The sequence below is a fragment of the Stigmatopora nigra genome, chromosome 16 (genome assembly GCF_051989575.1).
Source record: "Stigmatopora nigra isolate UIUO_SnigA chromosome 16, RoL_Snig_1.1, whole genome shotgun sequence".
Classification (NCBI taxonomy): domain Eukaryota; kingdom Metazoa; phylum Chordata; class Actinopteri; order Syngnathiformes; family Syngnathidae; genus Stigmatopora; species Stigmatopora nigra.
Window position 1 is genome coordinate 1,479,902 of NC_135523.1, and position 15,326 is coordinate 1,495,227.

The following is a 15,326-nucleotide window of genomic DNA, read 5'->3' on the forward strand; positions in this document are numbered from 1 at the left end:
AATTCTTTACCCGCTGCCACCATGAATAATATTTTCTTAAATTCCTAATGTATTTTTTTGCAGGTTATTCAAATGTTCAGCGCAAAGGATGAAGATCTGCCCAATGCCGGACAACAGTTCTCCTTCAGAGCCACTAAAGATGAGATCAGGAATAAGAACTTCACTATCAGAGATTTTGGAAGTAAGTACTTACTACTAGTTTGTGACGAAAACTCAGGTGCGACTTATATATGATTTGTTTCACTCTGACCACCGAAAATCTGTTTATTTTGGGCTACAGTTGTCCACTCTTATTTACTCTTAACTATTTTTACTTTAAGGTTTAATTATACTTGGTTTCTGCCCTCCCTAAAATGCGACTTATACTCCAGTGTAACTTTTTGGGCTATAATTGTCCAAAAACACTGTTAATCGTATTTACTCTTAACTATTTTTACTTTAAAGTTTAATTATACTTGGTTTGTGCCCTTCCTAAAATGCGACTTATACTCCAATGTCCCTTTTTTGGCTATAACTGTCCAAAAAATATGAAAGATTATACTAAGAGTGGCTTATATAGCCTGTTGTACTTCATTTAGTTAATTTTACTTTAAAGTTTAATCGTGCCCAGTTTCTACTCTCCCTAAATGCGACTTATACTCCAGTACGACTTATTTCATATATGTTTTACCCTTACATTGTACATTATTAGGCTGGTATGACTTATAGTATATTGTATAACAGTTGAATCTCATTAAAATAGAAACTTAACAAGCAAAGTGATTTACATAACGTGAAAATACATAAAAATCATGTAAAAAACAGTCAGGACAGTTAATAACAAAACAGAAAATAGGAATAAACCCATATATCATGGAGAAGTCATTCAATATTGTAATAGAACTACATGGGGAAATACATTCAATTTTTCAGGATACATTTAGCCATAATTTTACTCCACCAAATGACAAATCATATTATTATGAGCCCTGCTGGTCCTTGAATTCCTCTATTTACAATATTTCATTTTTTTGGTGAAAACACATGAAATTAGATCCCTTGACAAAATGTTATACTATTCTATACTTTAAAAATTAGCCCCAATTATAAGACCATTTAAAAGACCTAACACTTCATACGTATGGCTCACTTTTATTACATTAAGGAGTAACTGAAGCCACACAAAACTATTCAGCAAGTCAATTTCTCAGAAAAAAAAAATCCTTTTTATTTTGATAGCGATGATCTCAAACTGCCAGCTTCTCAAAATAGCTCAAAGGTGCTCGGACGGACAATATGGAGGACAGTCCAGGTCTTTGAAGTGGAAAAATGGGACGTGTCGGGTGGGATGAGGTCCGCCAGAGGGATGGCGACGCATTCTCCGTCCGTGACGAGCTCGCTTCCGAAAGCCGGGCCGGCATTCCGGCTTTTACCTCTCGACCCCGCCTCCTTCCTCGCTTGGAGCGTATTGTGGAGACGTGATTGGCCGGGACAGGTAGTCAACATCATTGCGAAGTACACAGAGCGAAAAGGAAAGGATGCCGCCAGGTGTGCTAAAACTTCTGTCGAGAGGACGCAATAGCCTCGCGGGGGGGGAACAAAGGGCCCGTAACGGCGGCTCCGGCACCCCCGACCTTACGCCTCAGTGTCCACACCCAAGTTTTTGAAGTACTCTCTTCTTCTATACAGATAACACGGCCGGAATCGTGACCAAGCGTGGCGGTTTCCGCCGACGCTCGCAGGAGATCTACTACCTCCCGGTGGTGACTGAGGACAATGGCTACCCGTCCAAGAGCAGTACGGGGACGCTGACCATCCGGGTGTGCGGCTGTGCCACAGACGGTTCCTTGCTGACGTGCGGCGCCGAGGCCATCTTCTTACCCGTGGGACTGAGCACCGGAGCCCTGGTCGCCATTCTTCTGTGCATCGTCATCTTGCTAGGTCAGTCCGCCGGCCCAGTACGGTTTAGGGAATTTGCCGATCCCGAGTCCTGATCCAATCGTGACCGGACATTTGGTCGCTGGTCAAATTTTGACAGAGAGTTAGCTCTCAAAATTATATTCATGAGAGAGAGAGTGTTTAATATCTAAGAGAGACAGTTTAATATCTAAGAGTGAGTTTAATATCTAAGAGAGAAGTTTAATATCTAAGTACTGTTTAATATCTAAGTACTGTTTAATATCCAAGTACTGTTTAATATCCAAGTACTGTTTAATATCCAAGGACTGTTTAATATCCAAGTACTGTTTAATATCCAAGTACTTTTTAATATCCAAGTACCGTTTCATATCTAAGTACTGTTCAAAATCTAAGTCCTGTTTAATATCCAAGTACTGTTTAATATCCAAGTACTGTTGAAACCAGCTCTCAAAATTATTCATTTTGAGAGAGTTTAATATCTAAATATCCAGTTTTCAACAGTACTTAGATATTAAACTCTCTCATGAATATAATTTTGAGGTCTGCTTTCAACAGTAAACCCGCAACACAGTCCACTTCAAAATATATTAGAATGACAAATCCCTCTTTTAAAAACAACATTGCAAACTGATTATTAAGCAACGTATTTAATAAAACTAAATTAGTACCACGAATAAACTTTGTCCCCCGACGCCTGATGCCAATCAGACTCTAATCTTACCTTTAGTCCAACAAGTTAAGGTTCAAATTCGCAATCTTCCCAATAGACACCCCTGTCTTCGTTTCGTCCACTTTCCAAGACTGCCGGTCGCCATAGCAACCCTCCGGCAAAACCCACACATAGCCACCAGAGGAGGCTAACCACATCGTCTCGTACTTTCCCCCTGGTTGGTTTTGCTGGACTGGACGGCATTTGAGTACACCAACGTGCTTCTTTACGAGATAATCGAGACGGCGGCGGATTCTCTGACCCGGAACTAAAACCCCTCCCCTCGCCTGCATTCACCGCAAAGTCACGGCGGTACTCCTTAATCCCCGGTTGTTAATGTCCAAGCTCATTTGCATGTGAAGGAGGGAGCGATAACGGCCATCTTTATTGCGCCGTTTCGCCAAGCGTGACCGTCCGATGGCCGTCGTTTTGGAGTTAATGTGTTCGTGGTAGTCAAGGGCGGGAGATCAAATTGCTTTATTTACTCCCCCGTGGAATAATTACCCCCAAAAATCAGTTCTGAATAGCAAGATAGTTAGATAAAATTTTTCGGATGAAACTCATTTTGATTTTGATCAAATCGGGCAGAAATTGGTCACCTAAAACACCTCAAAACCTCAAGACGCCAAATCCAAAAACACATTGAAGAGGACAACTGGAGCCACACAGCGGGATCAAACCCTCGACCCCAGCACTACGAGACACATGCGCTAACCGCTTTCCCGCCAAGTAGCAAAAAAGAATTCCTGGAAATCATAAGACCATTCACAAGAATTTTGCTATGAACAGAATTCTTTCAACAACAAAAATATAATACGTACTACAGGACAATTTGGAAGGTATCCACCAAAAAATATTTTACCCAGAATTGGCTCTTATAACTTTTACAGTTTTACTCAAAAAAAACATTTTTCCCAAATCTATCTAGTTTGAACCTCCACTTTTTAGACCACCAAATGACAAATGATATTATTAAAAGGCTCTAATTACAGTAATTCAATTTTTGGGTGAAAACACATGAGATTGGAACCCTTGACAAAATGTAATACTATTCAATACTTAAAATATTTAACCCCAATTAGCAAAAAAATAGCCCTCACTTAAAAAAAAACATTTAAAAAAGCTAATGCTTCAGAATTTGGATCCCTTTTACTAGATTAAAAAGTAACTAAAGTCACAAAAAACTATTCTATTAGTCAAAAATTACGTACTACAGGACAATTTGTAAGGCATCCATCAAAAAATATTTTCCTATAGGTTCCACTTTACAGTTTCCCCCCAAAAAAATCATATTCTCCCAAATCAATCTACTTAAAACCTCACTCCCCTCCAAATTCCCAGCCTTTCCTCCTATGCGGGGGTACCGTGTATCACCCCAGATGGACAACTTCCCATAAAACACTCTATTACAGTCCAAAACATCAATACCCCGTTACCAGTACAACTGAAACCAAACCCGGCACACATTTACAACCGCCGCCCAGCAGAAATCAATCCTCCTATCACGCTCTAACATGAACGCCCTTTTACCCATCTTTTAATTTCATATTTAATAATAACTCATCAGACATTTCCCACAGAGACCAGACGGCATTTCGGGGCAGGATTAACTTAGATGAGGTCGAGCAAAACGAGCTAAATGAAGAGAGATAAACTGACACTCATTTGCATTGCCAAGCAATTGATAAGACTCCGTCCAGCTCCTTAAAAACCAGCATTGACCACCAGGGGGAGCTGACACTGCACAGAGAAGAACTGGCACTAGAAGTAGCTTTATTTTCTTTCTCTCTGTTTATTTTTATTGGGCACACATCTCCCGTTTCAGTGTGTCTGTTTACCCTGGCATTTTACGACTAAATTACACACAGTTAAGAAATAATCTAGTGTACACAACATGTACAACATTACGCGACCCGTACACGCTACCGTGTTTAACCTCCGAGTGAATTCCGGGTAGAAGCAGGCGGCCATGTGTATTTTTTTTTTTTTTAACGGAGCGCTAGAGGCGAACGGAGAAGTACAATTCCCAGCTAGCGTAGACGTGCGGGTCAAAGATGCGCACGTGCGGGTTCAAGCGAAGCCGAACGTGCGTGAAAGTCAAAGAGAATGTCGGCGTTTGGGCCAAGCGACAACCCCGGGAGCTCTTTTGTCCGAGTTTTTTTTCGACCGGAGAAGTCAGCAGACCTGTCGGTCAAGATGTTGCATGCCTGAGCGTCCTCAACAAAGTTCGGGTTAGCGGTTTTGAGTGTATGAAAATGGGAAAGTTGTCTGAGTTTTTGGTTCGGTGAAGGATTGGTTGGATTGGTTTTCTGTGGCTGGACGATTGGTCGCCAGTGTTTTGGTCGCCGGTCAAATGGTGACAGAGAGTTTACTGTGGAAGGCAGCTCTCAAAATTATATTCATCAGAGAGAGTTTAATATCTAAGTAACGTTTAATATCTAAGTACTTTTCATATCTCCGTACTGTTTAATATCTATGTACTGTTGAATATCTAAGTACTGTTTCATATCTAAGTACCGTTTAATATCTAAGTACTGTTTAATATCTAAGTACTGTTTAATATCTAAGTACTGTTTAATATCCAAGTACAGTTTAATATCTAAGTTCTGTTAAATATTCAAGTACAGTTTAATATCTGAGTACTGTTAAATATCCAAGTACTGTTTAATATCTAAGTACTGTTCAATATCTAAGTACTGTTCAATATCTAAGTACTGTTCAATATCTAAGTACTGTTCAATATCTAAGTATTGTTTAGAATCTAAGTACTTTTCAATATCTAAGTACTGTATAATATCTAAGTACAGTTTAATATCTAAGTACTGAATAATATCTATGTACTGTATAATATCTATGTACTGTTGAAACCAGCTTTCAGAATTATATTCATGAGAGTTTAATATCTAAATATCTACTGTTTTTCAACAGTACTTAGATATTAAAGTCTCTCTCTTAGATATTAAACTTTCTCTCATGAATATAATTTTGAGAACTAATTTCTACAGTAAACTCTGTCACCACTTGTCCTGCGACCAAACGTCTGCTGACCTTTTTGGCCCTGCAAAGAATCTGTGTCCTGACCTGAAACTGTTTTTCTTGTCTCCCTTCAAGTCATCGTGGTCCTCTACGTGGGCCTGAAACGCCAAAAGAAGAAGGAAACGCTGATGTCATCCAAAGAGGACATCCGGGACAACGTGATCCACTACGATGACGAAGGAGGCGGCGAAGAGGACACGCACGCCTTCGACATGGGGACGCTACGCAACCCCAAAGTAGTCAAGGACAACCTATTCCGCCGGGACGTCAAGCCGGAGGTCAACCGGGCTCCGAGGACGCCCGCCTCCAAGGACAGCGCCGACATCCGGGCGTTCATCGAGCAACGGCTGAGGGAACACGACCACGATAACTCGGCGCCGCCGTACGACTCTCTCGCCACGTACGCCTACGAGGGTGACGGTTCGGTGGCCGAGTCCCTCAGCTCCGTCGAGTCTCTGGCCGTCGAGGGCGAGGAGGACTACGATTACCTCAACGATTGGGGTCCCCGTTTCAAAACGTTGGCGGGGATTTTCGGGGATCCGTCGGAAACGCGCTCGAACCCGGAACACTGAGCTAACTTGCCGATCCTCCTCCCCGTTTTTCACCGGATGTCCTGGGACGTCCTTGAAAAGTTTCTTGGACTGTTCTGACAGGCTATTGGACGTTAGCGTGAAAGTCATGAGATGTCAGGAAAAAGATTGTTTACATCTGTTTGGTTGGACAATATCTCAAAATGTGCATTTTTCAGGCATTGTGATTGGCCGCTAAAAACACACCCTGGTGTCTTTGGGTTAATTCAATTGAAATTTAAAGGACTACAAAGATGGATGGTTGGATTTGAAGGGGGTTTTCACATCAGGAGTCTATAGTTTGAGTTTTGACTTGACAACAAACCCATTGGGCAAAATAACCTGGGTATTATTCCTTGTTCCATGTTTTTAAACCCAAAAGTGTAGGTTTGACTCCGTCCTAATGACAGTCAATGGCTATCTTATCCTAGCTAACATCCCTTGTGATACTCACCACCCCAAAATACGCCCAGTATCTTCATACTTCAATCCAAGTTCGAATTACTACAAAAAAATCCATTCAAATCTCACTTCTTGAACCACATGTGTCAAAGTAGCAGCTCGGGGGCCAAATCTGGCCCACCACATCATTTTTTGTGGTCCTAGAAACTAAATCATAAGTGCCAACTTTCTATTTTAGGATCAAATTAAAATGAAGAATATAGATGTATATTAAATTTCCAGATTTTCTCCCTTTTAAATCAATAATTGTAATTTTTTAATCCATTTTTTCTGTTTTTAGTTCAAAAATCTTTTTTTTTAAATCTAAAAATATTAAAAAATTCTTAAATCAACATTCTTTTAGATCTATAAAAAATGGAATATTCAGGGCTTTTAATCCAGTTCATTTAATCCATTTATATAAAAAAAAATCGAAATATTATATCTAAAATAGTCCGGCCCATATGAAAGCAAATTGACTTTCTGTTTTAGGATCAAATTAAAATTAAAAGTATAGATGTATATTAAATTTCCTGATTTTCCCCCTTTTATATCAATAATTGTAATTTTTTAATCCATTTTTCCTGTGTTTTCAGTTCAAAAATCATTTAGTAAAATCTAAAAATATATTTTAAAAAACCCAAAATAAACATTGTTTTACATCTATATAAAAAACGGAATATTCAGGGCTTTTAATCCAGTTCTTTTAATCCATTTATCCAAAAAAGATCTAAATATTATATCTAAAATAGTCCAACCCACATGAAATCAAGTTGACGTTAACGCGGCCCGCTAACCCTACCTTTTATTAGCATCCCTTCATCAATTTTCCCTTACCCTCTCAGCCTTTAGTCTCCCCAAAAAACCCAGTATCACTCCTCCCCCTTTTGTAATCCGGCCCCTAGGCGGTATTTCACTAAATAACAACGCGTTGGCACTGCAATCGAGTTAGCGTCATCGTAATTTCTGTTCCCCCGTGTCGATCGATGGCGTAATTCCGTTGACTTGACGTTTTTTTTTCAACTCCGTGTCGCATTCCCGCAAAAATGACAACCTCCTTCCTGACACTCCAAGACTTTTCTTGACATTACGTTCAATAAAACTGACAGATACGGTCCTCAAAAACCTCCATCTTCTTTCAGACATCCAACAATACACCAGGTACAGGTTTCCATGTTTTTTTTTTACCTCCTTGTCATGATATGTCCCACAATTGCCCCCCAAAAAACCTCAAAAAGGACCAAAAAATACAGTCCGGTCCATGGAGATGATGTCATTTCCGTCAACATCCCTAAAAGTGCCTCAATGGAAGAAATCGGCGCCACATGACCGATGTTTTTTGGCGTTTTCAAAGATGTTTTGAATGTTATTTATCCTTCTATTTATGTGTAATTTATGTATTTATTTATTTTGCCGTCATTTGAATCATTTTTCTGGGAGAGACACTTTTTCTAGAAGGTTAAAAAATTAAAAATGGATGTTCCCGTTAGGTGGGTCGTGTTGATACACTTGTATTAGAGTAAAAAAAACAACGAAAAAATACCAAGAGAGAGACTTTAGGGCTAAAACTGCAGTTCTCTCATGTTATAAACACATTTTTCTTTAATAAAACACTTGAGAAAAGTTTTGTGTCGGCTAAAAGTTTCTTCCAAGTTGAGACAATGGCCTTTTTGGAGAAGCCATTAACCTCCGAAACGCCCCCTCGTCGCTACCTGGTCGTTCATCAGATAAGTACAACGTTGCGTTCTCCTGGTAATCCTCGCAAAAGGACCTTCGTCCATATCTCGCCTGAGGAATAAATCCTGTGCCGACTAGCCCAGCCATCCCGGGTCTCTGTAATGGAGGAAAAGCCGGGTTGGGGTGGAGGGAGTCCGTCCTTGTAGAGGTGTTCGCTAACAACGTAATGCAAAGACTGCTGGGAGGCAGAGAATCGTTTCTGGTGCTCCTTTAAGGCTCGTGTTCCATCCATTTTGGTTTTACATAACAAAAAAGTAATAGTCAACATAAATAAATAGTAGTCAACATCATACATTTAATTAAATTTAATATACTCCCCATTTAATAGACCCCCAATTTTATAGACACCCCATTTAATGTACCCCCATTTAATTGACCCCCAATTAATAGACCCCCCATTTAATTGACCCCCCATTTGATAGACCTGCATGTAATAGACCCCATTTAATAGACCCCCATTTAATAGACCCCCTCATTTAATAGACCCCCATTTAATAGACCCCCATGTAATTGACCCTCCATGTAATTGACCCTCCATGTAATAGACCCCCCATGTAATAGACCCCCCATGTAATAGACCCCCCATGTAATAGACCCCCCAAGTAATAGACCCCCATGTAATTGACCCTCCCAAGTAATAGACCCCCATGTAATTGACCCCCCAGGTAATAGCCCCTGGATGTATATTTAATATACCCCCATTTAATATATACCCCCATTTAATATATACCCCCATTTAATATATCCCCCTTTTAATATACCCCCATTTAATATATCCCCCCTTTTAATATACCCCCATTTAACATAATATATCATATATAGTCAACAATTTAATTACTAATGGATTTGAGTAAACACTGACGATATTTGACAATCGAATTAGTGTCTAAAAACTCATGACTTTGAACACAACACTAATTGAGCCTATCCTCAAGCATTACACCAATAGGAAAGCTCCCAGGACATGTTGAAGTGAAAAAGACCGGCTCATTCTGTGGAAAATAGCCCGGGGGCGCTAAACACTGGCAACGGCGACTAGTGGCATCCATGCTGTTTACGCTGGATCGGTTTCAAGCGTCTGCCGAGCGCCATCGTCCAGCTTTAGCATTTCCTCCCGCCATCCCAGCGAGTCCAGAAAATCAAAAACAGCAAGTCAATCACGGCAATTTGTGTTATTCGTCCTCCGGGAGACGATGAAGGCAAAACGTTGGCGTCCAAACTGGACGGGATTGAACGCGTTTCCACGAAAATGGCAAAATAACAACAAAGATTCGCTACTTTTTTGAAAAACCTGGCCTTGTTTTCCATTGAAAAACATCGGCTTGAGTTGGAGCCTTCTTTTGAAGTATTTTAATGTTTTATTTCTGTAGGATTACACGCAAAAAAATGATTTTCCAGGACTGTGGCGTTGGCCCGTATTGTGTACTTAGCGCTTATCAAAGCTCATTTGTAGCGAAAAGGAAGGATTAGCGCTGGTTGTTGTGCGCCCAAGCAAAACCGCTAAGGTGTATTTACATGGAAATAACTTAAGACGTCTCAGGGAGTTCAATAAAACACAAATATGTATTTATTTGACTTTAGAGCGGATGACGGAGAAACTAATCCGCAAAGGAACTTTCATGTCGTCTCTTAAATGTTGCATTTAATCCAAATTTTGGGGCTTTTAGTAGAAATATTACCGAATAACTTCTCTCAAGTGGACAGAAGAAGGTACACATTTGACTTCAAGACAATAAAATAAAGTAAAATGAGAAATTAGGAAAATAGTACAATTTAAAACAGACCAAAGCGGGATGGGTTCTCTAAAGAATAAATAATGAATGATAAATAATTAATAAATAACTATAAATAAATAACAATAAATAAATTACAATGAATAAATAATAGTGACAATAAATGAATAACAATAAATAATAAATAAACAACAATAAATAAATAATAAATAAACAACTATAAGTAATAAATAAATACAATAAATAATAAATAAATAACAATAAATAACAATAAATAAATAATACATAAATAACAATAAATAAATAATAAATAAATAACAATAAATAAAGTATACAAAAATAATAAATTAATAACAATAAATAAAGAATAAAAAATAATAAATGAATAACAATAAATAAAGAATACAAAAATGACAATGATAAATAAAGAATCAACAAATAACAATAATACATAAAAAATCAACAAATAACAATAATAAATAAAGAATCAACAAATAAAAATAATAAATATATAATCAGCTAATAATAAATAAGAATCAACATATAGCAATTATATTTAAATAATCAGCCAATAATAACAATAATAATTAATAAATAATCAACAAATACTACAAAATAAATCAACAAATACTACTAAATAAATCATCACCAAATAATAAAAATAAATCATCGATAAATAGAGGATAAACCATAATGCACCAACCATTCAAAAAGACTAAATAATTGTTTTTCAAATAAATTGACACACCTTGTCTTAAAACGTTGAAAAAAAAACTTTATTGACAGTTACAGTATCACTAAGTACACTTTTGTACTTGTAGAGTGAAGTGTGTTTTTAAGTGAAGTTTTGACATCTTTACCAAGATAATTGAATTAGCTTTATAAAAGACGAATTTTTACCTACGAATCAAGGACTATAAATAACCAGTATGGAACTAAAAACCTACTCATATTTGAAAAAACAATTAAAGAATACATGCGATCATAAGAAATATGTCTTTTCGGTGTGCAAACTCACACAGGGATTGTGGCTTCTATTTTTAAATCCAATAAGAAAGCAGCTGAGCTGCCTGGCGGGAACGGAACATGCATGCCATTACCACCAATAATATTGGTCGGGGTCGCCTAGCGCTCGCAGTCTCCCTTCCCTAACGCTTCTCCGAACCTAATTACGCTCGTATTTACGTCTGGCGGTGGGCGGCGGCATCTGCCGGTAGGGGAGGGGCGGGGGCGACTCATTGCGTTCCGTCAAGCCGGCAGCGCTAGCTGTATTTTTCACTTTGGCCAATCGTGAAACCTTTGTCACAGAAAGATAACCCGCTGACATGATGATTTTTTTTTCTCTCCGACTCAGATCGCGGTCATCAAATGGCTACGGCTAACCTAGCGGCCATTTGAAAAAATCCAATTTGGAAGCGAGTGACATGTACAGAGTGGCTCAAATTGGATTTAACGCCACATCTGGGCCTGAAGCGCGACTCTGCATTCCAGAGAAGGTCCCCCACGTCAGCCAAGATGTGTGAAATTGAAGCCATTAGCGATTAGCCACCGACTAAGACTCTCCTTGACTAGGGAGTACATATGACGTGAGGGTTTGGCTAGGGTTTGGTGAGGGTTTGGCGAGGGTTTGGCAAGGATTTGGGTCAGGTTAAAGGTCAGGTTTTGCTAGGGTTTGGGTAAGGTTTAAGGTCAGGTTTTGGTTAGGTTTGGGTCAGGTGTGGGTTAGGTGTGGGCCAGGTTTCAGTCAGGTTTTGCAAGGGTTTGGGTCAGATGTAAGATCAGGTTTTGGTCAGGTTTGGGTCAAGTGTGGGTTCGGTTTCAGTCAGGTTTGGTAAGGGTTTGGGTCAGGTATAAAGTCTGGTCTTTGGTCAGGTGGGGGTCAGATTTGGGTCAGGTTTAAGGTCTGGTCTTTGGTCAGGTGTGGGTCAGATTTGGGTCAGGTGTGGGTCAGATTTGGGTCAGGTTTAAGGTCTGGTCTTTGGTCAGGTGTGGGTCAGATTTGGGTCAGGTTTGGGTCAGGTTTAGTTCAGGTTTGCCTCAAGTTTGGGTCGGGTTTGGGTCAAGTACAGGTTTGGCTCAAGTACAGGTTTGGCTCAGGTTTGGGTCAAGTACAGGTTTGGCTCAGGTTTGGGTAAGGTTTGGCTTAGGTTTGGGTCATGTTTGACTCACGTTTGGGTCAGGTTTGGCTCAAGTACAGGTTTGGCTCAGGTTTGGGTCAAGTACAGGTTTGGCTCAGGTTTGGGTAAGGTTTGGCTTAGGTTTGGGTCATGTTTGACTCACGTTTGGGTCAGGTTTGGCTCAGGTTTGGCTCAGGTCTAACTCAGGTCTAGCTCAGGTCTGACTCAGGTTTGGCTCAGGATTGCTTCAAGTTTGGGTCAGGTTTGGGTCAGGATTGGGTCAGGTTTGGTTCATATTTGGCACTGGTTTGACGACATTCGGACCCGCCAACAGGACTATTCCGTGGAGTTTAAAAACCACGGAAACAATTACAACTAAGACCTATGAAATCAGGCTTTATTCTAAATGTCGCTCTCCTCATCTCCCTTCAATCCTTTAATCCGTCTTTTCATTTCCTTGTTGGACCATCCTTGACAGACAGAAAAAAAACTCAATCTATTCATCAGAAATGGCTAGCCATAGGTATGAAAATTAGCCACATAGTTATCTCTCTTCAGTTCCCATCTGACTTCGCATTCTTTACATCCACAATGGAAATCAGGACCGCCATAGCCAGGCACGAATGAGCAATCGGCGGCCATTTCCGTCCCCCAAAGAGTCCCGATTAGCGATTAGTCCCGGCAAACCACTGGCGGACTTGTTTAAATTCTCAGGTTGTGGCCTAATAACGACTTTGCCAAAAGCAGGAGTGGAAAATGAGCAAAGTCATTACGCTGTCACTTTTGTTCACTGATGAGGAGCGCTCTTCCTCTCCTCCGATTCGACCAAAGGCCCGCGGGGGGCGCAAAGACGGAATGAAGTCCGCCAGAAATTGCCCACTTTATTCGGCGCTAAGCTAACCCGCCGACATTTCCACTTTGGTGCTTTTCTCATTATGGCGCCCACTTGGCGGGGTAAACAAAAGCTTTGTTTTAGGCCTTCAAGTTTGCAAGTATAAACAAGTATATTTGCAGATATAAACTATCAAAAGTACTTAAAAAGTGATAAAGTGACTGCAAAAATTCATGTATTTTGACTTTTAAATTGTAAGTATGGCTCAAATTGGGATAATATTTGAAAATAGCAATTGTTTATGGCTCTCTCATTCCCAAAATTTCCAAACTAAGACCGCTTTGAGTTCTTCCTCCATTTGTTCCCCGTTTTAATTTAATCAGGAATATTTTCCAGAGCCAAACATGGACAAAACCCTCCTTGTTATCGTTCTCTCGATGGACCGGCACGCTTCGGGCGTCGCCGAAACCATCCAGATGGCCCTCGCCGATGGCTAATTACCCTCCGTGGATTCTGAGGAACTCTTAAGAATAAACAAGACTGATTATTTTTCTGATAGGAGGAATAGATCGGCCATGGTTGGCTTGTTAATTACACTTCTGGGCTAGGGAAGACCCCCCGGGAAGGGAGGAAAATGTCCTCCAATTGAGGATGAGGTATCGAACTCGTGATTTGATTGACATGGCGAGTTCCTCCTCGGGGGGCGTGGTCCCGAGATGCCGATTGTTGACTTGTTATTTTGTGTTTTCTTCTTAAATCTCAAGTGAAGTTAGACTAAAATTTGTTTGACAAACATTAGCTTTAGCGCTCTGTGAGACTTTAATGAGTTTCTTCCTAGGCTTGAATCCAATTAACAACATTTTTCAAGACCTGTTTAAACACATTGGAAGGTGTTTATTGCCCCTGGTGGGAATCGGCATTTGAGAGTTTTTATTTTTTACAATTGTTGTTTTCAGTGAACAGGATTGACAAAAATATGGCAGCTTTCAAGGATGATAAGGGCAAATATAATTTCATTTTCTTTACTGCTTATTGGGACAAGGGTCGTGGGGGGAGAGGGGGGGGGGGTCCTGGAGTCTATCCCACTACAGCAAGGGTCAAAATGGTCCAAAGTTTGCACTTTGATGGCTCACATATAACGGATGCACTTTTTTATATGTATCTTATCTTGTGCTGACCCATCTGTCAATTTTTTAAAGTCAATGTGCCCCCCCCACCCCACCCAGGCCCAAAAGTATAACCCCATTCTCAGTCCAAAACCCCATAGAGATTTTTCCCCGTCAATTGATTTTAGCAGAAAGGTCAACTCGTGGCAGGATGACTTATCATAGTGACTGGTGCGCAATTTTTGACGAATATGTCAACGGCTCGTCCTGACCTTCAAGTCGTCGCCGGCAACACCCGAAAATCGGCTTGCCGAGTTTTTTTCTCCGTATCTGGAAGGAGGACGGCGCCAGTCCTTTTAAAAGCGGCGCCATTTTTGGGGGTCCGCCACTTTGGGGAGCTCACAGTTGTCAAGGCACATCAACGATGTCACTTTTCAACGTCGTCAAGTCCTTGGCTTTGTTGTGACATCCGGGAGAGATGGTCTCTTGCGTTTGGCGTCCCTCAAGGAGTCCCGCGGAATTGTGGCGGCGTCTTCAAAGCCCGGTGTCCCACTTTAGTGACAAGATGAGCGTTTGTCTCGTAAACAACGAGAAACTCCCGAAATGTTCGCAATCTAAAGCTTACGTTTAGAAAGTGGCTAGCTACAAAGTGCACAAATATCAACAACAAATCAAAAATAATCAACAAATAATTATAATAAATAAATAAATCACAAATAATAATACATAATCAACAAATTATAATAAATAATCAACAAATAATTATAATAAATAAATAAATCACAAATAATAATACATAATCAACAAATTATAATAAATAATCAACAACAAATAATAATAATAATAAATACATATTCAACAAATAATAATAATAAATAAATATTCATCAAATAATAATATGAATAAACAATCAACTAATAATGATAAATAAATAATCCAAAAATAATAATAATAATCAAATAATAATAATAAATAAAGAATCAACTAATAATAATAAATAAATAATCAACTAATATAATATAAAATATATAAAATATTAAACTAATAATATTAATAATAAATTAAAATTCTACAAATAATACTTAAAATAAACAATCAACAAATAATAATAAATACATAATAAACAAATAATAATAAATCAATAATC

The 15,326-nt window shown here is 39.3% G+C and overlaps 1 protein-coding gene across 4 annotated transcripts in view; it reads left to right on the plus strand.

Moving 5' to 3' along the window:
* Positions 1 to 7,510, plus strand: part of LOC144209545 (cadherin-12-like) — an 80,185-nt gene extending 72,675 nt beyond the window's left edge. For all 4 annotated transcript variants that reach the window (XM_077735924.1, XM_077735928.1, XM_077735926.1 and 1 more), the window contains 3 exons: positions 64 to 181; positions 1,669 to 1,920; positions 5,720 to 7,510. In XM_077735924.1, coding sequence (XP_077592050.1) covers positions 64 to 181; positions 1,669 to 1,920; positions 5,720 to 6,216 — 867 coding nt within the window. In that variant the 3' untranslated portion in view covers positions 6,217 to 7,510. The remainder of the gene's footprint in view (positions 1 to 63; positions 182 to 1,668; positions 1,921 to 5,719) is intronic.
* Positions 7,511 to 15,326: the final 7,816 nt, after the last annotated feature.